This window comes from Anarhichas minor, unplaced genomic scaffold, assembly GCF_050575085.1.
Source record: "Anarhichas minor isolate MPS153535 unplaced genomic scaffold, ASM5057508v1 ptg000027l, whole genome shotgun sequence".
Classification (NCBI taxonomy): Eukaryota; Metazoa; Chordata; class Actinopteri; order Perciformes; family Anarhichadidae; genus Anarhichas; species Anarhichas minor.
This window is the reverse complement of record NW_027466473.1, coordinates 11,501,073-11,527,590: the sequence shown is the minus strand read 5'-3', so window position 1 is coordinate 11,527,590 and position 26,518 is coordinate 11,501,073. Positions and strand designations below refer to the sequence as shown.

At 41.8% G+C, this 26,518-nt stretch overlaps 1 protein-coding gene across 1 annotated transcript in view; it reads left to right on the top strand.

Annotated features, from left to right (window-relative positions):
- Positions 1–26,036, top strand: part of LOC142960362 (actin-binding LIM protein 3-like) — a 34,583-nt gene extending 8,547 nt beyond the window's left edge. Inside the window, exons 3-23 of the mRNA XM_076102173.1 lie at positions 2,877–3,060; positions 5,852–5,964; positions 7,220–7,346; positions 7,738–7,831; positions 8,303–8,390; positions 12,891–12,949; positions 14,053–14,133; positions 14,631–14,786; positions 14,942–14,971; positions 15,453–15,564; positions 15,836–15,940; positions 17,306–17,356; positions 19,938–20,075; positions 20,166–20,230; positions 20,583–20,724; positions 22,822–22,851; positions 24,159–24,217; positions 24,496–24,562; positions 24,722–24,729; positions 25,625–25,705; positions 25,923–26,036. Coding sequence (XP_075958288.1) covers positions 2,877–3,060; positions 5,852–5,964; positions 7,220–7,346; positions 7,738–7,831; positions 8,303–8,390; positions 12,891–12,949; positions 14,053–14,133; positions 14,631–14,786; positions 14,942–14,971; positions 15,453–15,564; positions 15,836–15,940; positions 17,306–17,356; positions 19,938–20,075; positions 20,166–20,230; positions 20,583–20,724; positions 22,822–22,851; positions 24,159–24,217; positions 24,496–24,562; positions 24,722–24,729; positions 25,625–25,705; positions 25,923–26,036 — 1,904 coding nt within the window. The remainder of the gene's footprint in view (positions 1–2,876; positions 3,061–5,851; positions 5,965–7,219; positions 7,347–7,737; positions 7,832–8,302; positions 8,391–12,890; positions 12,950–14,052; positions 14,134–14,630; positions 14,787–14,941; positions 14,972–15,452; positions 15,565–15,835; positions 15,941–17,305; positions 17,357–19,937; positions 20,076–20,165; positions 20,231–20,582; positions 20,725–22,821; positions 22,852–24,158; positions 24,218–24,495; positions 24,563–24,721; positions 24,730–25,624; positions 25,706–25,922) is intronic.
- The last annotated feature ends 482 nt before the right edge of the window (positions 26,037–26,518 follow it).

Below are 26,518 nucleotides of genomic sequence, written 5' to 3'. Positions count from 1 at the left end.
TGCCGGAGGTCCCTCTGGATTACAGGCACGCCTCAACTGCTCCCTCTCTTTCCGGTTTGCCTCCACATCTTAATAGCTTTCCATTTAGACAGCGATGAATGTGTGAATGCTATCAGCAGAGTGAAAAAGGATTAAAAAAAAAGTCTTCCTCAAGTGTGTGTGTCTTGAAAACAGAGGGAAAGAGTGTATCTTTATCTATATGAAGGTTTGTATACATCATGTTGTCACAGCTGGCTGGAAACCACATAACTCCATCTTTTGAATCCCAGTGGATAGTAAGAAAAGACGGTTGCCTTGTTGAACATCATTTTGTGAGCAGCTTTAGTCTCAGGCAGACTGATAAAGGTCAAGCTGGCATTTTAAAGTTGTGCGACAGCAGCTTTGCCATGACAAGAAAGAATGCAGTTGTCAGAGACAGAGTGGGGAAACAAAAATACTGTTCAGCGTTTCCCGCGCTTGAGAACGATGTCCTAGTTCTTCTTTCCGATATGAATACATTGATTCCAATCTTCAAACTAACACAAATGTAAGAAGATCATTCTGTTGTAAGACAATAATGAAGATGGTGTTAAAGGCATCACATCTGTGTTGGAAAATCACCTCCTTAGATTCAAATTTACAAATTAACACGTATGCTGAAAATGGACTCGGACTGGTCTGTGTCATGCAGGTATAAACTTTGAACAGTTTAAATACAGTGAGCATTGTGTCCTGGTTCAGTGTGTTTCTGGCGCCTTCAGAAAGAAACAGATAGAAAAAACTAGAAAACCATAATACTGGTTTGTAATTTAAATAACCAAATTAAGACAATTCCACAGACAATCAGCCTTTTTGTGTTTCTTTCATATCCTGTAATAATGCCTTTCATGTCTCTTGTAAAGCACTCTGAATTGCCTCGTCGTTGGAAGGTGCTATACACATAAACTTGCCTTGATGCAACAACTATGGAGCTCTTGGCAATAATGGCACTTTTTACGGTCAGCAGTTAATGGATGTAATGTAATTGCAGATAGTCCAGTGACAAAAATGTGCAGTGAACAGCAATACCATCTACATAATATTACAAGAATGCACTTTTAAAAGGGCATGGCAAGCTACCATGACATGAGTCCATGATCCCTGGGCTTCATCAAAGTCTTTCTCTCTAAATGAAAACCAAAAGGTTCATGTGTTTGGCTCCAGGCTTATGTGGAGAAAACTAAACTACGGTTCACTTAAATATTGCTTTACTGTCTTTATGACTTCAGGTTGGCTCCAGTAGATGCATACATTAGGCAGCTGGACTGCTTGTCTTGCTCCACAGTGTCTCTTTCTCTGTCTGAGCCACTTAACACACTGGCTCGGATCAGATCGGATCCATTCACTCCATTGGGTTTAGAGCCATTAGCTTAATTAGAGCCCAGACATTCAATTCGCTGTCAGATATTTTGATCCGTTGGCTGCCTTTCCAATGCCTAACTTACTGTACTTCCAGGTTGTATCATAGCGCAGTTTATACATCCACTGGCTGGGGCTGTACAGTACGGCTTATAACACGACAGATATGTGGACTTGTGCACAGCTGAATGGGTAAAGCATGGCGCTGACACTGACAGCATGAGGGATTCAATACATTTTGGGGACATGCATGAAAAAAAAAATCTGTTGTAGATCCCGAATCGCTGTTATAAAGTCTTTAAAACACAACTGATGGGAGGTAAGAGAGAGTAAGCTCCCTACCTCCCTTATAGCTGGAGCAAATCATCGTTCAGCTCCTTTTTAAATGATGTAACCAACCAGCTCAGCAGAGACCACGTCATCCTCCGGCACAGCTGCACCAGAAGCAATCATTTGGCTGAAGGACTTAGCATTTGCTGAATAAAAGCAATACATCATGCTGTCAGTGCTCCTGTGTCCCTTTGCCTGGACATGCATCCATCACACTATACTGACATAGATGCATATAAACATATTCATCGTGTGTAAACACTGTACACATGCAGGTACATATGTACAAACTATTACACTCAGGCCTCATACCACATTTTTTCATACCTAATCGTACATGCACAGACAACCAAAACATTGTGTAAAAAAATTAACAGATTAGTTGGTTACTGGTCTAATCCTCAAAACCAGATTAGAGTACAAACCCTTTAAAGGTCAGAGAGAACAACAGATTGCACTCTTAACAACCCCACCCCCTCCACTACCACACACACACACACACACACATGCTAAATACTGGCCATGTGTACTGTTAACTACTCTCAAACCAGTTGTCTTTGTCTTAAAGTCAGACTTGCTATAAAGTTAAAATTACCTGTTGCATTAAGCTTCCTTAATCATATCATAGACTGTATATAATAACTTCCCTATGAGTGACAAATGTGAGACTCTTGCGGAACGCATTATGGGTGAAAAGAGCAAAAATGGCGGATGCAATAGCGACAGCACACCAAGTATGGGAGAAAGTAGGGTAAATGGCATAAATCCAACGGTCGTTCAGACATAATTAGGACTGTGGTACAAGCGTTATGCACCTGCAGAAGAGTAAACCTTTAGATCTGTGGATGAACACTGGTGTTTGTGTCAAAGCAGACTGGCAACTCAAGTTTCTTAATTACAGTATCATACATACTGATCATATGTATTGATTTAATTATAGGCATTAATGGCTTAAACAGTAATAAGAAATACATGCTGCATGCAAACTCCTTATCTGACCAGCCCTTTATACCTTATTTTTGTGTTTGCGCTGTAGAGCTTTTCTTTAGTGAGGAAAGAGTTTCTATCACCGCTGCCATACAGTGATTCAGTACCTACTTTCTCTCCTTGTATTTCTAAGGAATGATGTGAGCTGATTCATGGTTTTTTCTCTCTCTCTGTTTTTCCAGTGTGTGGCTGTGATCTGGTGCACTCAGGTTTCTTCCACCACTCTGGCGAGTACATCTGTACAGAGGACTACCAGCGGCTGTACGGGACCCAGTGTGACAGCTGTGACCAGTACATCAGTGGGGAGGTGGTCTCTGCACTGGGGAGGACGTACCACCCACACTGCTTCGTCTGCAGCATCTGCAGGTATAGTCACAACACACTCCTGTAATTTCTTGCCTCATATTCAGAAACATCCTTTTTTTCTGCTCTGGGAATTCATTTAAAGTATTTTAAACATAGTATGGTTGACATTGGTAGTAGTAGTAGAAGGAGAATTGGATATTTAATATTTCAAATTTTTAACACCATTCTTTACAGCTCTTTGTGTTGAGTCGTCAGGGATCCTCTTGGCACTGCTTCATTCGTGTAACTTGTGATTACAAAAACAATTAGATTCTCACAGCGCCACATACTGTGTTTTAATGACTTTGCAAGTCTGTTCAGGACTTCTTGCATACCACAGATGGCCCTTTACAATTAAAATGCAATGATGTATGAGAACTGCGGGCCAGTATAATTCCTGTGTCTGTGTTTGGTATCGCTGACCAGTGTACACCAAAGCTACTGCACAATCACGACAGTGCTAAGAAACACTGTAGGCGATGTTTTAATTGAAACTCACAGTCAACACAACTTGATATAGCGAATTAAAAGTAATAAATCAAAGTTTCTGGACTCTACAACTCCCATAATGCAAGTTGATAGTGTATTTCCTTCAACCGCATCTCTCTAATAAGCTCCCATATTTTTTAAACATGACATCACCTGGGTTATTTTCATAGACTGTACATGAGAAGTGAACGTATTTACTGTGATGTCACCCATTGGTTTGTGGACTTTTGTTTTGAAGCCTCAAGTGAGCAGTTTTAGCCGTCGCCATCTTGGTTTTTGACTGTTGCCATCTTGGCTTTTTGCAACTAGAAGTGACAAGAGAGGGTGGAGCTAAGTACAACAAAACTCTGAATAAGACTATTTTTAGGCGACCAAAAATGTTACAATTAACTTTCATGAACTGGAGACACATTGTGAAAGTTCTCAGATGAAAACACAGACAACTCCAAGGCTGGACAACGCCGTGGTAGGAACCTGTCAATCACAAGGTAGCCACGCCCTAAAGCACACTCTGCTTTATGGTCTATTTTACTCCAAACGTGACCATAATTCACTAAATGAACATCATGCTGTTTTAAAGAAGACTTAAAACTAGTGATTGAGTCCATAAATTCCATTCCATTCCAGACATTAGAAAGAAATGAAGTTTAAGGCACTCCCGAATAGGCTTCAATTCTCAGACCCAGTGGTTGCCACCTCGTTATTTTACTAGACCTTAGAAAGAGATTATACAACTTTTAAAGGCTATATAATATATTTTTAAAATGCATATAAAATGAGTGGAGTGGCCCTTTAATTAGTACCAATTACTGACCCTTAAGTGCATCAGTGTAGGCAAGGCGTTGATGAGACATCACATCCAAGATCTAACAAGTTACTATTTGAAATATTTGAAATATGAAACACTTCATATATGCGCTTCGTGTCTGTTGTAGTCGGCTGGTCTCACTTTATTTCTTATATATCATGTCAATTTAATATTAGCTTCAGTTCATTCAAAGCTGCAGTGCATGTAATAAGTAACTGAATGAAGTGTGACTGGTGAGCTGCACAGTAAATATGATGATAATATAAAAGGCTAACTGTCAGTGAGTGTGTTAGATGTACAGATGGATCATTAGCTTTTGAATCGCTTGTATTGACAGTTTTTCTAGTCCCCCCATTTATGTGTATGTGTTTGTTTGTGCACCCACTCTACTGAATAAGAACCCACTGTACTGAAATGTGAATGAAGCTTATTCATTTTGAAAATGACTCTGTCAGCATATTGCAATAAAATTGCGTCTCTCAAATGAATTTTATTCGCAAGCATTGACCGAACTCTCACAACAACCTGCAGAGGGGGCATGTAGCATAATACAGAGCTGGGCAGTGTATTGATTCTGACTTCCAATATGTGGGACATCAAATAGACAATTTGACATGTAGCTTACTTTCCTGCAACTAAACAGATATCAAAGAAAGGTCCTCCAAATATTCTCACTGCCACTAGACAGATCAGTTTAAAATCTTTAATGATGTGTGAGAAAATACTACGAGTAACTGATATCGTCACCAAATAATGTTGAATCACACTTGGGATGAACTCTCTGTTTCTGAGGCGACTGGAGAACAGCAGCGGCTACTTTATCATTTATCAGCTTGTGTGTTGCAGTTTTCTTATTTTCTACCAGAGGAGTTTTGGACATCTCTGCTGTCATCTGGATACAGATTTGTATACAATGAAAACAATTGGATTCAGCTGTGGCTGCATTGCAGATGCTCACCTCTGCCCTCACTCTATGTGGCTGCAGCTGAGCCCTCAGGCTAAAAGGCATTTACTGTACGTCTTGATTTATACTTCAATGCCTTCTTGAATTCATATTTCAGTCTATTCTGCTAAACCAAAAAAAGAGAAATAATGGGGGGAGATTGTTGTGTGGAACAGAGGGATCAGGTCGACGCTCCACTGCTGTTTCTTTATTTACGAAGAACCCTGAAATATAATCGAATATGTTCTCAGATACTGAAGGTCCATTGATTTACTATACATTTTTTAGTTGGGAATTTGAGAAACAATGTAAGTTCTGTAAGGATAACAAAAAACATGTTTTTTCAGTATGAAAACCACAGCTGCCATTCCATTCAAATCCATTTTGTTTGGATAAAAATATAATTAGCATTTGTCAAAATGTCTGCAAAACAAAAGTGTTGTATCTATCTGCACAGACAGATACTGCACCACTAGGGGGTACGAGTTGAAATGTGATTTGGCGTTCTGGGTGAACAGTAGAACACCATATCTGCATAGCTTTACTGGAATGTTCTGTGTGTGTGTTTTCAGGAGTCCGTTCCCAATTGGAGACAGGGTGACCTTTTGTGGGAAGAAGTGTGTGTGTCAGCAGTGCTCACACACTCTGAAAAGCGACAAGCCCGTCAAGGTCCATGGACCAAGCTGTAAGAAACAAACACACACAAACGTATGCACACACACACACACACACATGCAAACCACACCATACTTATACTCTTAATTTTGAATGTTAAATACACTGTATAAGGGATCATTCATGACAAGCTGTGCAGTTATACACAAACAATGCATGAAGTGAAGTTGTGTTTTGTTTTTAAAGCGTCTGTGGTACCATAGCTACTTGCCAGCAATCAATTCAGTTCACATTTTGAGTCATGACCAAGAAAACATCAAGACTTTGAGGGGTTGGGACCGAGTCAAGACCAAGGCAGAGCGAGACCGAGTCAAGATCTGAGAGATCCACATCCCCATACAAACACCCACAGAGTGTGTGTGTGTGTGTGTGTGTGTGTGTGTGTGTGTGTGTGTGTGTGTATATGCGTGTACCATGACAAATAATCAAAAGGTATTGCAGAGGGAAATTGTATGTGTGGGGCTTTTTCCTTTGTTTTCTATGATCACTCACAGTACTGATTGTAATAAATAAATTAGACGACACATAGGTAATTTCAAAATCACAAGCCCTCTTTCTCTGAGACCGAGACAAGACTGAGTAAAAATGCGGTTGGTTCCGAGACGAGGCTGAGACGTTTTTAAAAAACCTCCAGATCGATCTAGAGTTCTACAGCACTGGTTTGTACTACAGACAAAGATCTTTCAGAACTATTCACAGATATGAAGTTTCATTTTTCTTTAAAAAGGTTATGTGTTACAACACCCCTTGCACTGCAGTTTTTAGCTGACATGAATCAAACAGGAGTAAAGAACGTATTTGTTGGTGACTATTTCCACCTTCTGAATAATACACATTAAGTGCCTTAGTGAGTATTGAAATGACCTACATCTAACTCTTCCATCCAGCATGTAAGACCGTTTTCTCCCCAACAGGTGGAAAAAAAAAACCCCAGAAGAGGTTCACTGTCCACCTTCTGAACGTTGCAAAACATACACACATCCCCCTGCAGCTACACACCCACACACACGCACCCACACAAAAGGTGGCCTGCTGCTCCAGGTGGTCTTGTAGCCTGCTTCTTGTAGCTCCATCTGGCAAAGACAGTGTGACTATAACGACAGGAAAGAGGGACGAGGAGGAGAGAGCAAGGAGGAGAGAAGGGATGAGAGTTTGGCAGAGCAGAGAGACGAGGACTGAGTGGAAGCTCAGAATATTGAAGCTGATCTTATCTTCTTTTTTGTGTTCATCGCTGCATTTCCTGTTTCTCCTCTCCGCTCCTCTAGACTGTGCCGGCTGTGGCGAGGAGATCAAACAGGGTCAGTCTCTGCTGGCTCTGGAGAGACAGTGGCACGTCAGTTGCTTTAAATGCCGAACGTGCGGCTGTGCGCTCACTGGAGAGTACATCAGCAAGTAGGTGGCTTGATCCCCCTTATGTACAGTCTCCACTGTAGTTATGTTTGAGCCAATATCAAATATTTTCTCCACTGTGACCAGTGTGCTTTCAGAAAGCTACTTGGAGTACTCTTATTGTGGCAAAAGTAGGATTTATGTTTCGCCATCACCTGTGTATATCCGTTATTTATTGGCAAGACAATAACCGACAGTTATTCCATCAGTCTTTTAATCAACTAGACACAGAAGTCACAATGAAAGATCTTTGTTTTTGCTCCAGTTGACTCATGTAGCTGAATCTTGCATCAAAAAGCAATGTGTTACAGGATAAATAACAGTGGAACAGTTGCACAAAGCCAGCAGGGGAATTCAATGTGAGAGTATTTCATTTATTTTTTCACCCCATCAGGGATGGGATACCTTACTGTGAGACTGACTACCACACTCAGTTTGGGATCAGGTGTGACAGCTGTAACAGGTACATCAGCGGCAGAGTACTTGAGGTGAGTGCACGTTTCCACGTGTGGACATGTGTGTGTATGCTTGAGACAGATGGGAACAATGTTGGGAGAATGTGCATATTTTTCGTCTTTGTGGAGGAAAGTGCAGGTTTGTGTGCCAGTATGTGTGTGTGTGTGTGCGTGTGTCCGTCTATAAAAAGCTGCGAAAAAACACAGCTGTCCCTCTTTAAATGTCTGAAGTGTTGACTGATGACGAAGCAGCTTTGCAAAACCAACAAAGCAACACTCTCCCATCTCCTCTACCCCTATTCATTCCTGGGTTTTTTTTCTATTTCTTATCGCGCCTCTCCTCTCTCTTCATTCCTCGTTCTTTTTCTCCATTTCTTATCACCACACTTTGTTCTGGTTTCCTCATTTGTGTCATCCGCTGTAGTCACTCTCTCTCTCTCTCTCTCTCTCTGCCTTATTTATTTCCTCTCACTTTTCCTTTCCTTTCCTGTTCTTCTCCTCTAGGCTGGAGGGAAGCGATACCACCCCAGCTGTGCCAGGTGTGCCCGCTGTCACATGATGTTCCTGGAAGGAGAGGAAATGTACCTTACAGGTGCAGGAGGGGAGGGGAGCACCTGACAAATTGTACAATATATGGAAAACCAATATGCATTTATACAGCTTACAGGCATAGAAATTGAATTAGATGAACCCTGAAAGTATCCAGATGGCCAGTATGTGTGTGTGTGTGTGTGTGTGTGTGTCAAAGAGTTAGAGAGCTGTAGAATATACGGCCACCTGATAAGTGACTGCTTTTAACAAAGCACCGTTATATAGCTTATTGATCTCACATATACCACACTCAGTGGTAAAGACACACACATGCACACGCCGTCCCTCAGCTGATGTTTTCTTTGTACACACAAAGGTTGGAGTCAATTACCACTCAACCTTCGCCTCTGCTGTGTCCATTACTCTGCGCCGCCCCTGACAGAATTAATCCGAATGAAACCGACTTTGCCGGAAGTTGAAATTGAATCATCCAGGAGCTTCTGTTTTTACAAATTAGATAATAGTGATTAAAGGTAATACGCTTATTCATGCCTTCATGCAGGTTGACATGAGGAACTGGCAACCCTTCTTGACCATGTGGGACAAACTTGCATTTATATGCGTTTTGCTTAATAACCAACCAAATGTCCTACAAATTACTCTGAGAGCAGCTGTTTTGCATTAGCAATTACTTTTAGGAGGAAATGCATCGTAATGTCGGCCATAATATTTATATGGCGCTACATATAATTTGCAAAACTATGATTAAACGGCATCATTAAGTGCCCTGACCTTAATCTTAGCCATACCTCAACCACAGTTAAGCTTAAATACATGCTTATATTGGAGGAATGAGGGAAAATGTTGGCTGTGAACATTTTTGCAGATAGGTACAATGTCAAAATGTCTGATATGTTGAAGAAAAATGAGCAGCATTCCTCTGAAAACATGATGTTAATGCAAATGAACATACTGTACTGAAGCAGATATGGTTGTGCAAACAGGTCACACATGACAATAAGAGCACAAGTGTTTCCTTAAGATGAGGGGGAAATGTAAAAAAAGAAATTCAAATAGTACATACACAGATGATTTAGCCTGACTGAGCTGAATCCAGATTAAAGGTAGAGCTACTGTACCGTAACATGTGGTTACACAGAGTCGCCACACAGGTTGACACACTCATTGACATTCTGCTGCTCACCTGCTCACAACCAACAGTAAAACTAAGAATTTGCATATTGTAACTGAAGTCCGTGTGTGTATTAATCTATGCCCGAAAATAGATGCAAGCTTTCTTTTTCCGTGCGTGCCAGTGAATCTGCTTGAAAACACGTTTGCACATTTGTGTGTCTGCATATGAATGCAGGTGTGTTTGCTTGTGTGCTGAGCTCCGGAAAGCTGCCCCAAGGTTACATTCACTCCTTTTGATGACTTCAGACATGCTGGACGGCTGAGCAATCACCCTCGTGAGACACACTAGACTACAACACACGCACGCACGCACAACACATGCGCACACACACATGCAATCAATCTCATGATACACGTCTGGAATAAGAAGTGGTGTGTGTTTGTGTGTGTGTGTGTGTGTGTGTGTGTGTGTGTGTGTGTGTGTGTGTGTGTGTGTGTGTGTGTTTGAGGTGGGGGTGGAGAACTATTTAATGAAGTAACTATGAATGTTTAATTTAAATTCTAAAAAGGGATAAGTGTTTTCTCGGTTGTGTTTTCATTATTCAGCATTTTACAAACATCCAATGAAGCTATGTATGTTATATAAAGTCCAGTTCACTCAGTCCAAATAATGGTCACACTTCCAGTGGATTTCTCAACAATTTTGCCACAACTTTGGCAGCAGGTCATGGTAGGTTTCACTCAGGCGGTTAACATTTTGACTCTCATGCTTTACTCCTGCAGGTTTCGGACTGCAGCCTGAATTTTTTGTCATCATTGATCCACTAATTGTTTGTAAAATATGAAAAATAAGGATTCATGCTCAATATCAAGTTACCAGAGCCCAAACTGATGTTGTATAATTGCTTATTTTCATTCTAAAGAAATGTAAAACGTAACGATATCAAATGTATTTCTACTTAAGAAGGAATTCAGATGACTCGTTGATTCTCATAATTGTTATCAGGTAATTTTCTTTCAAACTAATCGTTTCAGGCCGAGTCGAGTAGAAACTGAATGTAGCTTAAGTGCATTTATGCACCTTTACCTCTTTTCTTACTCTCTCAATAAAGTCTAAATATTAAAAAAAGAAGGGCAACAGACATCAGGAGGTTAAAAGAATGGAAGTAATCATTGTACATATCTGACTGGTAACATTAGTGTTTCTCATGGCAGCATGATTCAGCAGAAAGCAAAACTCCTGAGGCCATTGAAATATCTGCTGCTTTATAGCATTAGAATTTCAAATGACACAAGCACAAATGTCAATATTGCTTCCCTAGATTCCACAGGCTGCATTCATCCCCTTTGAATATAACATAAGGGGGCCAGTTTTGTCCACTGACCTCATTTTGCATAAAGTTAATAAAAGTAAATAATAAAAGTCAGACAAATTTCCGGCAGCTAATTTTCTCAGAACTGATGTGCAGCGCTGTTGTTTCGGATTTAATTCCTTTTCTCCGCACCGTTTAGATTCTCCTCATCCAGGAGATAAAGGATCTCAAGTCCAAGGCCATACATCTGTTCGGCAGCAGGGTTGAGGAGCGTGGGTGGGACGTGGGTGCACTGAATCACCACGCATGGTTCCTGTCTACAGTATTGATTTTGTGTGTGGGTGTATGTGTGTGTGTGTGTGTGTGTGTAGTCTCTGTGTATCTGTGCGCGTGTGTGTGTGCAGGTTAGATTGATGGTGTTGATAGGAGTTGTATATTAGAGTCATGATCAGCTAACTGAGTCCATTCGGTTCCTGCGTTGCCCCAAGGCCTGAGAAAATGTGTGTGTGTGTGTGTGTGTGTGTGTGTGTGTGTGTATGTGTGTGTGTGTGTGTGTGTGTGTGTGTGTGTGTGTTCAAAGGGGATATATTACTGTCATTATCACTATCAGCTCCACATGCATATAGCTTCCTGACATTAGTGGTTTATGATTATGAATACGATCTCAGAGCGAACATTCATTCCCTCTTTATCTTTGCTCAAAAGTAAAATGTCCTCTTCCTTGTTTCTTTTGTCTCTCTTCATTTAGGCCACCTCTTGTTATTGTTCAATTCAGTTCAATTCAAAAACATTTTTTTGGGGGGTCGACTGTTAAAGCACAATGCTGTCAAAGCAGTGGTTCTGTTTAGCATATGGTTATGCACAGGGTATGCAATATATGTGCATTTCTGAATTAAAAAATAAATAATAAGACTGGAAGTGAAGGAGATTGAATGTTTGATTTTGCACATACTGTAATGGTACACCACTCATCCCTCTCTGTATGTCTTTTTCGTTCTTGCTCACTGTCTCTTTAACACAATGGTCCACTATCTGGGCTGTATTTCTCTTTAGAGTCATTTAGTTAGTTAGAACTTAATTGTCCTTCAGTGCTTTGAGCTAAATGCTAACGTCAGCATGCTAACGGGCTCACAGTGTCAATGCTAACATTATGATGTATCGCAAGTGTGACGTTAACCATGATCACGATCTTAGTTTAGCACTCACCCAAAGATCCAAAATGCATGTTATCCACTTAGCTGTCATGCTTTTAATCAATCTAGATAGTTTTCGGTGTGAGTTGCCAAGTGTTGGAGATATCAGCCGTATGGATGTCGGCCTTCTCTCGAATATAATGGGACTGTATGGCACTCGGCTCGTGGCGCTCAAAGCGCCAAGAAAATACATTTGAAAAACTCAACAGCAACGTCTCATTCAAGAAAATATGACCCGGTTAATCAAAATAATCCTTAGTCCTCTGTCCAAAAGTGTTGGACAAAAGGACATTTTGACTTGTTGATGATACTACAAGAAAAGTTAAGATATCACCAAAGCTATTACAATTACGCTGAATTACCCAATTTTATACCAATGCATGTTGTATCATGTACATGTCCAATAGTTGTTGAGAGATTTGACTCAAAACCATGTAGAAGTCATGGTGGCGCTCGAGGAAAGGTCCGCGGATCACCAAAGTTGGTAGGATTCATCATCTGAGGACCATGAATGTCTGAACAGAATTTCATGATGTTTTCTGTCCGGAAGAAAATGGTGGACTGAACGACATTGCCATCACTTAAACCACTCCGCTAAGCATGGCTAAAATCTCTCTCTGTCTCTCTCTCTGTCTCTCTCTCTGTCTCTGTCTCTCTCTCTTTGTCTCTGTCTCTCTCTGTCTCTGTCTTCCTCTATGTTTATTTGTGTGTGGCGACAAGAAGACTTACATCCTCTGTCCTCAGACCAGACAAACTGCCTCCACAGCCTCATGCGCCGCCTCCTGTGTGTGCTATTTGATGTTGATGCACTTAAAGGAGGCTGATCTGCTCTTCATAGGATCCCATAAAACTGTATGGCAGCTGCCCACACACACACAAAACAAAATAAACTGAGCTAAAATGGTATGTGTTTGTGTGCAGGTTCAGAGGTTTGGCACCCCATGTGCAAAGAAGCAGCTCGGCTGGAGAGAAAACTGAGGGTGAGCAATACTCAAAATACCCACAACCCCCTGCCATGTCTCTCTATTTCTGTTTCTGCCCTCTCTTTGTTTCTCTCCGTGGCTGAAATTTCTCATTCTTGGTTTTCAAGCTAAAATGTTTTTTTTTGCGTTATAAGAAACTAACGAAGACCAGGCTCTCCAGAATAATGCAATATTGTTTTTATCTTGCTTTTCAGGCCTTTGCCACTTGTATGGGAGCAAGAGACTGGCTCTGTTTGCTGTCTCAGCTAAAATGTTGTTGTTCTTTTTACTAACAACTTGTAACCTTTTTTATGAAAAATAACACTCAATAAGTGGTGGTTTTGCAGTTCATGACACATTTCAAATAAAGTCTTACCCAAGTTTTTTTTACAACAAACTGCTGTTGCTAATGCCCAGTTCCTACTACATGATCGGTGCTTGAGCACCATTCGTGAACTGTTCAAAGACTCCAGCTGAGAGGCTCGCTGACGCATCACAGACACATTCTAGATAACTAGCATGCTAAATATCTGTACCTGTAGGGGAGTCTGTCAGGCAGCTACAGCCAATGAGAGCCAATGGAAGTAAACGCTGGCCGAGGAACTTTACTGTATGCGCTCTATTTGCAACAAGGACCAAAGTTGTTATTGCTCCACAGCTGCTGGATGTTTGCATGAACAAACACAACACAGTGGCTGATCTACGTGAGGGAAATAGTAAAGACATGTGAAAACAGGCTGCTATGTGAACACGTGTGCCAACGACAACATCAACAAGCATGACTTCGCCCGTTTCCCTTCTCACTTGTTTTCTTGACAAAACATAGTTTGGAGACCTCACCAGGGATTCCTCCCAGTGAAAGATTCCGTAGTCTGTGTCCCAGGTCAGTCATGTAGTTTGAAAACCACAACGACTTAAAGACAGTCGTGTAGCGTGTGTGTGTGCAGGATTTTACATGGGAAAGACTCACCTGACAGCAAGTACTTAGATAGGTGTAATGTTGTCGTCGTCGTTGTTGTTGTTGTTGTACATCTTTATGTAGTTGCACTAGCTGTGTTTGTACTAGCTTTACTTTGACCTCAGACTTGCTCTGACTCTCTTATCTCTATCTGTCCTACCAGCTGAGACGCACTTCTGAGACGGCGTCCATTTCTCCTCCAGGCTCGTCTCCTCTCCTCGGCTCTCCTCACCGGCTCGTCTGTGTAAGTACCGCCATCGCCATGGTTATGCCAACAATGCTGTGGTGACGCCCTCAGCTGTCACATCTTTCAATCAAAATATAACCGACATGACAGGAGCACAAAGAGTCCCTGAAAGCTCTTTCGGTCTCCCATCTATCTCTCTCTGGTTTGTTGGGCCACAGGTCTGTCCTCTCTGCTTCACCATATGTGCTTTAACACTGGGGTGTCTGCAGCACCGTAAAGCCTTAGTTATGGGTCTTACTCAATTTAGGAACTTTTTATTCATTTTGTATGACCTTTCTGAATGGAGATTGGTCTTAAGCTGTTTTTAAATTGTCATTAAACGTGCCCTCAGGTATTTTAAAGTAACCCTCTCTGTAGTTTCTGTTTGTCCACTTTGATTCCTGCTTGTGTATGTCTTTTTGTATGCACAAGATTTATTTTTATACAATGTTTTTTCTCCCCGTCTCTCTCGCTCTCTCTCTCTCTCTCTCTCTCTCTCTCTCTCTCTCTTCCAGTCTAAAGCGGATATTTTGGACTATAAGCAGCTTGCAGCTCTGCCCAGGGTCAAAGCCATATATGACATCCAGAGGCCTGACATCATCCCTTATCAGGCTGACCATGCACACACACACCTCTCAGATGACACTCTGGAGCGATACAGCTGCGGACAGGTACACACACACACACACACACACAATCAATCATGAAAGTTACAGTGGGCTATTCTGAGTTACATTTCTTCTGACAAAAAGGCAGATGGAAGGAAATTGACCAATAGTTTTTGGTGTCATAGTCATAACAAATATATTTGTCTCTTCTCATCCAGTCATTGGGCTCCTTATCAACATACTCTCATGTAAGTAGTCCATCCAACTTATTCCAGAGGTTTTCTTTAAAGTAATCTGTACTTGTAAACAACGTAATTGGAGGCAAATTAATGCAGATTTACAAACGTTACAGTTGATTGTGATGGATCAACTATCTGCAGCAGGGATCAGCACTCATTAAACAGTTTTACACATTTCCGTTTTTGTGTAGATCAGACGAATATGATACAATGTCTTGAACTGCTGGTAGATCAGACAGAGCGAGGCTGGTTCCCTCTGTTTCCAGTCTTTATGCTCAGCTTAGCTCAGCTAGCTACCAGCTGCTGCAGCTTCATATACAGCATACAGACGTGAGGGTGGTATCGCTCATCTAACTGTTGGCAAAAAAAGTGAATGAGCGTATTGTCAATGTCAAACTATCCCTTTAAAGTATGGCTGCTTCAAAATTAAAGGTCTTTGTGTGTGTGTGTGTGTGTGTGTGTGTGTGTGTGTGTGTGTGTGTGTGTACAGGATCTATTGGATGGTTTGGAGGTGAGAACGAGGCGTTCCTCCAGCTCCGCTTTCACTGATTCCCCTACACACAGTCGCCGCGGAGGCTCCCCACTGCATTATTATCTCCCCGGTAATGTGCCCACTCAAGCTGAGACACACATACAACACACACACACACACACACATGCACACAGAGAATATGAGCTTCCTAACTGGAAAGACTGACTAACTCTCTTTGAGTGGGTGCAACAGGGTGTCGTGTCCCGTCCCACGAAAAAACACGCACGCTCACATACATGTAATTCTTCAGGTTATCTGTCTTTCTGTCTGTTTGGGGACGTGGGCCATTCTGTTGCTCATGCTTTGGTTTCCCTCACTGTGATTGGCTGCGCTGGCTGTAGGCAGTGAGAGTGGCAGGAGTTCACCCTATTACAGTCAGCCTGAGCCCAGGTGTACCACACCCACCACCACCACCTTCCAAGCCCCCAAGCATTTCCATGTGCCAGGTAGGCCCTGATGTGTAACGCTGACCCCTGACCTCTTTACTAACCTGAAATGACCCACATCAGATCGTAACCGACCCACCCTCCAAATATTTACTCATACTGAGAGCCCAGACCTTGACCCACATCCTGACCCCAGATCAACACTAGCTACTCTCCTAACATACTACCTCATTCCCAGTGAGCCTTGAACCTGACCATGGTAATATGACATTTTCATCAGCATTATTATAGATGCTGAAGTTAGTTGTTGACAAAAAATGAAAAAGAATAATTTTGGGTTGTGGGAAATTGTCAGAAATTTCCCACACCGTCTCAGGAAAATGAAATCATCCATGTGTAGAAATCGCAGCAGTTATCTTTATTCCATTGTTCTCCCGCGGGGAGTCCGTCTGATTAATCTTACTGATCTAGAGCTCTTGTATGAGCGCTTTAATGTAACAACTAATACCAGTTCATTTTATTTAAACACTTCATCAACCCTCCATTTTATCAAGTTACGGCCTCTCTCCTCCCTGAATGCTTCACTCCGTCTTTGTCCCCTTCGCTTTAAAAGGCCTTTACTTTTCAATGCACACTGTGCATTTGGTTTCCCTCCATCATTTCCTCCTCCTGCCTTTAGTCTATTTCTCATTGCGTGTTCCCTCTCTCCGGGTTTTTCCCAGGCTGTTATTCCTTGCCAGCCCCTGCGACATCACTCCCTTCATGCTTTTGAACACGGAGCAGAATCTATTTGGTCGATGCTTTTATACAAAGTGCCTCACAGCATCACGAGTGCTTACAAATTTAGCATGGACAGCCCGTTGGGAGTCGGACCGCTAACTTTGGCAGATTTAGTGGCCCACTCTGTGCAGAAGTTGGAAATATGTTTTTATGCTTTATTTTTTTGCTGTAGTTGTTTAATTTTAGCTCCTGACACCAATTATTTTTTTAATTTACTGTAATGCGTTGTTGTAGCACTTTTCCAGTACTCGATTGATTGTACAGAATAACCCACCAAACGAGAACTACAAGACATGCGCCTGTCATTTCTAAGTGTCTCCCTCTCTTCCCCTTTATCTTTTCCTCTGCCTCTCCATCCAGCCCTCTATCCACCCTTCAACTGCTCTCCTCCCTCTTCTTTGTTCCTGTGCCATCTGCTGCTCTTTCCAGTAATAAAGCCTGTGAATCTGTATTAATCAGCCTGGATGCACGGCACTGTCGCCGCTGTAGCAGTTTATCACCCGTGCTGTCAGCTTTACGGTTAAGGAGACTGTAAATGTATACAACTAATTTGGAGGGACGGGTTTGTTAAGGAAATCCAGATTCCTCTCCTTCCACTCTTCCCTTTGCTCTCCACACTCATTCTCTTGTTGCTTCTGTTCTCAGCTTCCGAGGAAACCAACATCTACAGGAAACCCCCCATCTATAAAAGAAAAGGTTAGTCCATTCCTCACAATGTTGTGCTTTTTATAGCTTTTGTTAGGCTGTCTCCCTGTTGATCAGTTGCTTGTCAATGCCTTCTCAGTATGAAACAAGCTTCTCTTTGTCTGACTTAAGGAATCTGTTAGAGAAAAGATAACATCAAACATCTGGTGCTTCTTATGACATTCAGTTATCCAAAGAGAAGTAGTCAGAGGAAGTGACAGCATTTTGTCTACAAGCCTGCACAGGCTTGATGCAGCCACTGTGTTTTATTATTTATGCTTTTAAGTTGCATGTTAACCGACCAGCAGATTGAAACCATTTTGATTTGAATTTGGAAGAAAACTGCCCGTTCACAGGATTCAGCTTCTCAAATGTGAGGATTTGCTGCTTTTCTCTGTTTTATACAATTAAAGATGAAATATCTTTGGATTTTATGCTGGTGTTTAAATATACTGAGGTTGTATGTAAAAGCTAATTAGTCAGCATTTATTGAAGGAAGGAGGTCACTTAACTGTTGGTTCAGCTCAAAACAGCCTTTTTGACGGCTTGGATTAGACTGTTGGTTTTCGATACATCTCAGCTGTGTACAAGTTACGATTATTGCTGTGTGCTTCCAGTACTGGAACAATAAGTAAGCATTAAACTGTTCATTTGAGTTGATTTGTGAGTAACCTTCTTATTTTAATCCATAATGGAATTGCAAGTAGAAACACCTCAAAACATCGTCCAAACTGTGTAGTAAAGAAGCAACCAAGTGGCTTAAACAGAAATTGAAATTGGCGATGACACAAATAGTAGTATTAGTATATTAGTTATAGCCCTAAACACCATGTACAGTACGATCAACAGGTAAATCCCACTGACTCTTATCACTTCATATCAGCCCCCATACTGACCTTGATAAGGGGAGTGTATCTGTTATGATGTGACCGATCCATATTCAAAGTCAATGTCACAAAATTCAGTGTTTCTGCTGCAACGAACACAGTGGGCCGCCTGCTCAGTGTTTAGCACCGTAGGAATCCCTGACCTTATGTTACCTTTAAGTAAAATAATTCCAGAGTTCCAGGCGGGGCGGATTTTTAAAATTTGGTTAAACAAAAGGACTGCATCAGAAATCAATGTCGGAAGAGTTGAGGTATCTTAACGGTAGAGAAAAGGTGAGATTGAGGCGTTCGCCACACATCACGTCCCTCATTGTCTGAGGAATAATAACATTACTGTAACCTGACCTGACTAAAAACTAAACTAAACTCCAGCTGAGATGTTGGGCTGTTGTAGCCGCATTAGAGGCGAGATTACATATTCAATTGGTGATTCAAAAGGGGAAGTAAAACTGAGAGAAGCAGCGCCAAATGCTCCGAGTGTGTAGGTGATCCATCAGTGCTCAGATGGCGGATCCAACAGACTTACGGTTCCTCAGAATTACCTCTGGATGATTTACGCTGAGCTACAAAGTGCTGACAAACCTCTCTCCTCAGTCTGAGCAGGCAATCTGTGATCTGGGCTCTGTGGATGAATTTAAATTTACAGCACGAATCATTTATAGAGCAGTTTTCATATTAACGCAAAGTTCCATAATCGGGTATACATCCTGTATATTTAGTACCATAATGTATGTCATAGTCAAAGCTCGCTGCAGCTCAAAAACAAACCTTTTAGAGCTACTCGAGGAGGTGTTTGGTTAACAACTGAGAAAGAAAGCAAATGTAGCGCACAAACCAGATGGTTACAACGGTTTTAAGTTCTTCGTTTGGTTCCTTTTAATGCTTCTGTCATATCTGTTTTAAATGTAAGAATATTAACAGGATTGGGGTGTAGGAGTCTGCCTCGGCCCGAGACATGTATGCATGTTATCTGCCCATTAAAACATTGATCAATGCATTCGTCTATGTTAAATAAAGATTACACTTTTTTTTAAATGACCTCAGAAAAAAGGGGACGGATTGCTTCGTTGTTTTTTTTGTGTCCAGTGAAAGTTCGGACTGTCCAAAGAATGAAAGTCACATTCATGCACTCACAGCATCAATTGGAATATGGCCTTTGTTGTATGTCACCCACTTGCTCTTTTCAATGTCTAACAAAAGCCACAAAACCCCTTCAACAATTTTCTCCAAGATATTGCGTCCTTTCATCCTCACAAGGAAATCGTCACCCTTGACAACTTTGCTTGCTTACTGGAAGTTGTGCATCATATCCCATCGCATCTTCTCTGACCTCCTTTCCGTTCTCTGTTCCCTTTGCTTTTGATGCCTCCTCCTCCTCCTCCCTTCCTCCCCCCTGCTGAGCCCTCCCCTCTCTGTAAGTAAATGCGCTACTTTGGCCGTCTTGCTTCTCCCGCGCGCACACGCAAAAAGACACAAAAACCTCAGTGAATCATTTCAGAGGCCAACAACAAACAAACAAGCAAAACAGGTTTCAGCATTCATGCCCCATGGTTGACTTTTCCCTTCTCAGTGCCGTTTTGTTATTTCAAGTGCATGTGTTTCAGACTAGAACAGCTTGAATGTTAAAAAAGGTTTTGTGATCATAAATTGCGTTGAGGAATTCTGCGATTCATCTCTCTCTCTTCCTCTTATCGTCTCTCCCTCAGACTTGTCTGCCTCTCCAACAGTCAATAAGAGTAAGACCAATGAGAACCTCCTCAATTCCAGTGGCCTTTCCACCCCCAACTGTAACGGCATTTATCACCCAGACTCCAACTATTACCCATATACTGGCTCTCCAAAAGGTACGGCTCCCTCTCGTTCTGAAACACACACACTTCTGCACAAACACCTGCTTAGAAACCTGTATTTACTCTTCCCACCTCTCTCTCTAGTCTCCAGGGTGAGGAGGTTTTCATCCGGAGGGGAGGAGGATGGATGGAATCACAATATAAACAAGGTAAGAAAGGAAGATTCTCCCTTTTTTATATTTAAAATTTGTGTTAATATTTAATGAGCTAGTTAATTAAATGCTTCTTTCCAACCTCGCCAGCTGGAACATGATACAGAAAGATGCTCCTCTCTCCTTCTATCATTTCATATTCATCCCTCTATCTGTCCAAACAGCAACCATCACCTTTCTTTGTCTCATTCTGCTTTATTCCACCACCATCTATGGACCCATGCATCCATCCCACTCAACTAAGCCTTATTGCTCCATCTATCTGTCCATTTCCCCACCTTCTTTTCTGGCCCCTTTATTTAACCCATCCTTCTATTCCTCCCCTCTACTCTCCCTTCCCTCCCCACAGGGAATTGGCAGGATGATCCTGAAGGAGGAGATGAAAGCGCGGTCAGCTTGTCACGACAATGACCAGTGGGGGAGCAGACGCAGTTCCCGCTGTAGCAGCAGGGAGGCGCTGAATCATCTGGGATACGGCTCCCTCAATGGCTGTAAGTCTGTGGTTGTGAGTCTCTGCCTTTTTTTGTCATTTTCCTCGTGGAGGAGCTACAGGAAAAGTCAAGCGAGCACCAAATGTCAGCAGGGTGCGTCCTCCGGGAATCATGAATGTCTTTACAACATTCATGCAACAACAAAAAAATAGATGTTGAGAAATTGAGAAAAGAACGATGGTGGGCTCGGCTATGAAAAGCGGTTGTCAATAACGTAATGTATACATCTGTAAAGCACTGACTTTCGAGACTGTGCTTTAGGTTCACGGCTGAAATTAGGATCAGGTTTCAGTTAATGGTGATGATTTGGCTGCTGTGGTGAAGGTTAGAGGTTAGGAAATGAATACAGTCACCTTTACAGGAGGATGAAAGTGTGTCTTATTGTGATGCTGAGCGAGCTGTAGTCGGGGGAGTTTCCCACCTCTGTAATAACTCTCCCATTGATCCCATTCCTCATTGCATTCAGCGCGAGTGAGGGCGAGACAAAGATGGAGAGACTCAGAGAAAGAAAGACAGAGAGTGTTTAGGTGGAGGTCAAATGGGAATAAAAGGGAGGGTGTTATAACAGGAGAGCCTGAGAGAGAGCGAATGAGATAGAGAGTGAATTAAATTCAAAAGAGAGAGGGAGTGAGGAGCTAAAGCAATTTGGAGCTGCTTCAGAGAAGATGTATGACATGAAGCCAAAGGGGTGAATCGGGGTCAGAGAGCGGAGGAGAGAGAGGGAAATTAGCTATGTGCACAGGGAGGTCCGACAGAGAGAGGTGTTGATAACGTGGGTGTTCATTGCTGTGTAATCACTTTGGGTTTTTATAGTCTGCTGTTATTATACTGATTAGAAAAATACTGAGAGGTGTGTGCTCATCTATTCTTCATAGGAGGCTAATTCCAAAATGGGATTTCCACCGTTTAATAGATGTCCCTCAAACTCCTACTAAATAATTGACTGACTAACGGATGTTGCTTCATTCCAGGGATGGCAATGGCAATGGCAGTCAGTCGGCCCACCTCTTCTGACTGAAATGTCTCAACACGTTCGCGGTCCCCAGAGGATGAATCCTACTGACTTTTGCGATCCCCTGACACTTCCTCTAGTGCAAACAGCACGTTCATATATGTGGTTTGAACTGATATATCTCAAAGACTGTTGGGTGGATCGCCATGGAATTTGGTACACACATGGTTTATGACTAAATACCTGCTTTTTAAATAACTGTACTTTGTTTCAGTGCTAATTAGCGGATGTTAGCATGCTAACACGCTAAACTAGATAGTGAACACGGTAAACATTATACCTGCCAAACATTGCCATTTTAGCATTGTCATTGTGAGCAGGTTAGCATGCTAAAGTTAGGATTGACTTCAAAGCACCACTGTGTCTAAGTACCGCCTCTCAATTACGATAATAACAAAATATTGTTATGTTTCGTATTCTAGCACCTAGCTTGAGAAGAAATAATCTCAAGCTGCAGCACAGTCCATTAAAATGACGACGTTCAGTGGGTGGATGCAATAAACAAATGCATTTTTAACATGAATGACCCGATGCTGCATGGCTGAGCCCATGCTGCTTCATATTTTATAAGATGTGTAGGTCGTGATGGTGATTTGCCTGCGTGTTGATGCGATCAGGGGCATATCTTCACACAGCTGATGTTTTATAGATGTCCCACAACAGCTGGCCTTCTTTATTTCCCCTGCACTGAAAACTAATGCTCTCGTTTCAGTTTACTGTTTGTCCTCGTACTTTTACTATTTGACAGGTTTATGAGCTCCACTTAACGCAGTCTCACGCACTGTGCTTGTTTACATAACCACACAGACACTATCCATGTGCACACACAAATACAGTAAGTATAGGTCATCTAAGCTTCCACTTTTCTTCAGGGGCAGTTACAGTGGTCAGGAAACACCAGCTGATTGCTCATTTGGCACACATCATGTAAGCAACTTCACTTCCTTGAGATTAATACCACAGAGTTTTTGGGCTCAAGACACAAGGCTTCACTTACAAGAGATTTTGTATTTCTAAGGCGTATCGTGATGAAACTAATATACTGTCCTGTGTGTTTTCTCCCTCCGCTGTCACTCTGTCCTCAGCTCCCAGGTCTGTTCACAGTGCAGACAGCGGTGAGTGGTTCATCAGGACCCCCCCACCCCCGCCCCCCCTCACACTCTTTTATTGCTGTTGCATGGATTTTAACCCAATAACATCCCAACTTGGCCTCCAAATTGCATTATTGTGCATGCACACTGTCATATAAGGCCACTGTTGTGCCATTAGAAGAGAATAACTGATAAATGTGTCAATTCAAATTGCTCCAAACCCCATAACAGCGATGATTTAAATGGCAGCAGAGATTATAGGCCGCCACTTGTGCTATAAATGATGAATGATCAATTGATGAATGAGATGCTTAGGCTATTAGTTTTCACACCATTTGGCATCAGGGCACATGGCTGATGAAACAACCATATTTCCGAGACACACCCAATAACTAATCTATGAGACCTTTTCCTCAGTTGAGAAAGAGAGAGTTGGAGATGATAAAACCCATTATATTAGTCATGCTGTACAGTAGCTCTGCACCAGCCGGCATTCAACTGTATCGCGGTGTTTCGTCCTGGCTCTTTGACATCGCTTTTGACATCGCTGTGTAATTTAATTCCCTTCAACAAGAGAGTGAACAAGAGAGAGAGAAAGAGAAGAGCAAGAAAGCAAAAGAGAGGGAGGGTGGGGAAAAGAAGAGTAAAAACCTGGCACATAGTGAAGATAAGGCAAGTGAAAGTAGAAATGAGAGACTGAAGAATAACTTGAGGGGGATCAGTGTGACTCCACTGCCCTCTGCTGCACAACACATATAAGGGCGGGCCAATGGATGCTTGGATGCTGGTGGTTACTAATGGTCACGAGAGAGGCGTGGCCATGCTGGAGGAACGACAACAGAAATATGGATTTCATTTTGATGTGATGGTGTTCATATTAAAATGTAAAATTATGACGGGAAGCAGCAATACACATACGCTTGTGAATGTGCAGGTAGATGCAGTTTTTATTTGTATTTTATGAAGTTGTATTTAACCAGAGGATGAAACAGTACATCAAAATGACTGAAATATCAATCTGTATGTGATCAGAGTCACGTTTCTTTACCGGGAGTCAGTCAGGTGGGTGTTTAAGAGGCAGTGGGAGCCTTGAGGTTTACAAAGCAGTGCCAGTATTATTTTTTTCAATTCTTGTACCAAATAGGATAAACCGTTTCCCCAGTGTGATATTCACAGAAATTGCATGACAAAGATGTTAGAAACCCTTTTCTAATCCTTCAGCAACTGTCAGTATAAAGAGATACTGCACGCCAAATCGAGTGCGTTTGTATCATTTTGCATATTTCCCTTGTTTGTTGTTTGTGGTTATGTGTTTGTATTTGTTCCTGCAGACTCATACATTGCCAAATCATCCTCGTTGCCAGGCTACCGCAGGAATGGACTAAACAGGGTAAGCAATCATGCAAACTCATTGTGTGTGTGTGTGTGTGAGATAGAGAGAGCAAGACAGGTATGGCCACTCACTAAACTGTAAGCTTTAGTCCTTCATGAGACAGTAACTAACAACTTGATATTGTTATTATAACATTAGTCGGTGTGATAAATTCACTGATGGGGCTTTTTATACAATATTTTATGACTTCTCTCTACTTTGCTTGATCTTCCATTATAAGGATGAAATGCATCTTCTCGCTCCATGTTTGCTAAACTGTTCTTGTGTCCTGGCAGCCTGGGAGCGCTGGTGCAGATTATTACCAGTATGACAGCAGTAATGCAGTTAACTGGCAGATCAGAGGTAAGACTATTGTACAGCTTAAATCTGCTTATTCTCTCCTCATTTACCTCCCGCCCCGATGCATGTTACTCAGAGTGTATACAATGATGGAAAGAGGTGACAACGAACGCCACAGTTAACATGAATGATAATGGATTTTCTCTTCTGCTTTTCTTTCAGAATACAAGGTAAGACCTAGCAAACTGTTACTGAGTGAAAGGTCTGGATCAATGGATAATAGATAAGGGTGATGTGTTGTCTGTTCAAAGTCCATATTCAATTCATCTCACCCAGTAACACCAACTTGGCTTTGCGAAATTTAGTGAAAGGATTTTTGTTGCATTTTTGTTGCAACTATTTCTCCCTTAAAAGAGTGACGGGTTGAGAGGAATGCTCAACTCCTTGTTAAAGTCAACCAACTCAATAAGGGTTCAACTTTCTTTCTTAAACAACTAGAAAATAGATTCAAACATTCAAAGAGAGACAGAATTTTTTACTTTGTCGAACATCATTCGGTGCATTTCTCGTCATTTGTGTGACAGTTACCGGCAAATCTCAAATCCACCCTCTTTTTGAAACCATACAACCTCATTCAACCTTTAGGTAGAAACGCTGAAAAAAATAAACAATGATTTTCCCAAGAGAAGAAAATAAAAAAACAACAATTTGAGCACAAACAACGATTTCTCTTAATCTCTTCCTCAGTGGAAAACTTATATCTGCATGAATAATAAACTAAACAGAGAGACTCAATCAATTTGTCTAATTCATTTTAGCATCCGTCATTGTTGTTAGTGCTGCCGATGGCCACTAGAGGGTTGGTGACAAAGATAAATACAAAATCAGTCGACCGAAACACCTTGATAGCAGAATGGTGACTGGGCAAGGCCAAAAATGGCACAAAAAATATTACGTATTACCTATTAAGTATTTTTTTAGTGGTGCATTTGATTTATGTTGTAAAAGTAAACAATTTAGAACTACATCATTAGTGAAAGTCCCTTGACGGAGCATCTGAATGCATTTACTGTGTAGTTTGTGTGCATTTTAGTGCAAGAAGTTACATGTTTTCCTGTGTGTTAGATCTACCCATATGAAGCCATAATAGTGTCAGTCAGAGGGCAGCAGCGTCTACCGAGTGATGTGGACCGAGCCAGACTGGAGGTAAACTCTTTTACAGAATCTACCTCAATAGCTGTCTTATACAAACAGACAAGAGTATAATGCAAACACAGACTGACCGACATTACTATTGAGCCATGACAAAGAATGTTTGATACATTTCTGACATTACTTTCACTTGAAGCTATTTGAAGCAAGTTTATACGCTCAAGGGATTATCATTGACTCTCCCTCTTTACATTTCTCTGTCTCCTCCCAGCGTCACCTCTCACCAGAGGAGTTCCACAGAGTCTTCGGCATGCCCATGTCGGCCTTTGATCATCTTGCTCAGTGGAAGAAGAACGAACTGAAGAAAAAGGTCAGACTCTTTTGACAAAACAAAGCCACCAGAACCGTCTCACCCAATGCAGGTCCAATGGTGTGCTCTGAAAAACAAGCCACCAGAGAGGTCTGTTGACCCCAAGTTGACTGTCACAGGGGAAGAGGAAGCGGCTGAAATAAAAGTCTCTCCTCCTCTGAGGGGGCAGGAGCAGAACTGTTCTGATACCAACTCGCCAAAATGGTAATAATACTGCAGTGAGAGGAAGGTGAAGCAGATCATTAAGACTTTGAGGGACAGCAGATGAGCCTCACTGGAGCTGCAACAAAGTTTAAGAGTGGGAGGAGTTGTTCTGCTTCTCACTCTCTTACCAGCAGATGGCAGTGTGTTAAGAGAAACACCAGGGTGGAGGTCTGATACATGACCAGGGGGACTGTAACCTGAAGTACTTCCTACCATACTGAGGGTCTGCCACGCTGAAAATAAGGGAGACAGTTTGGGAAGAGAATAGGCTGCCTAGAAGACAGTCTGACATA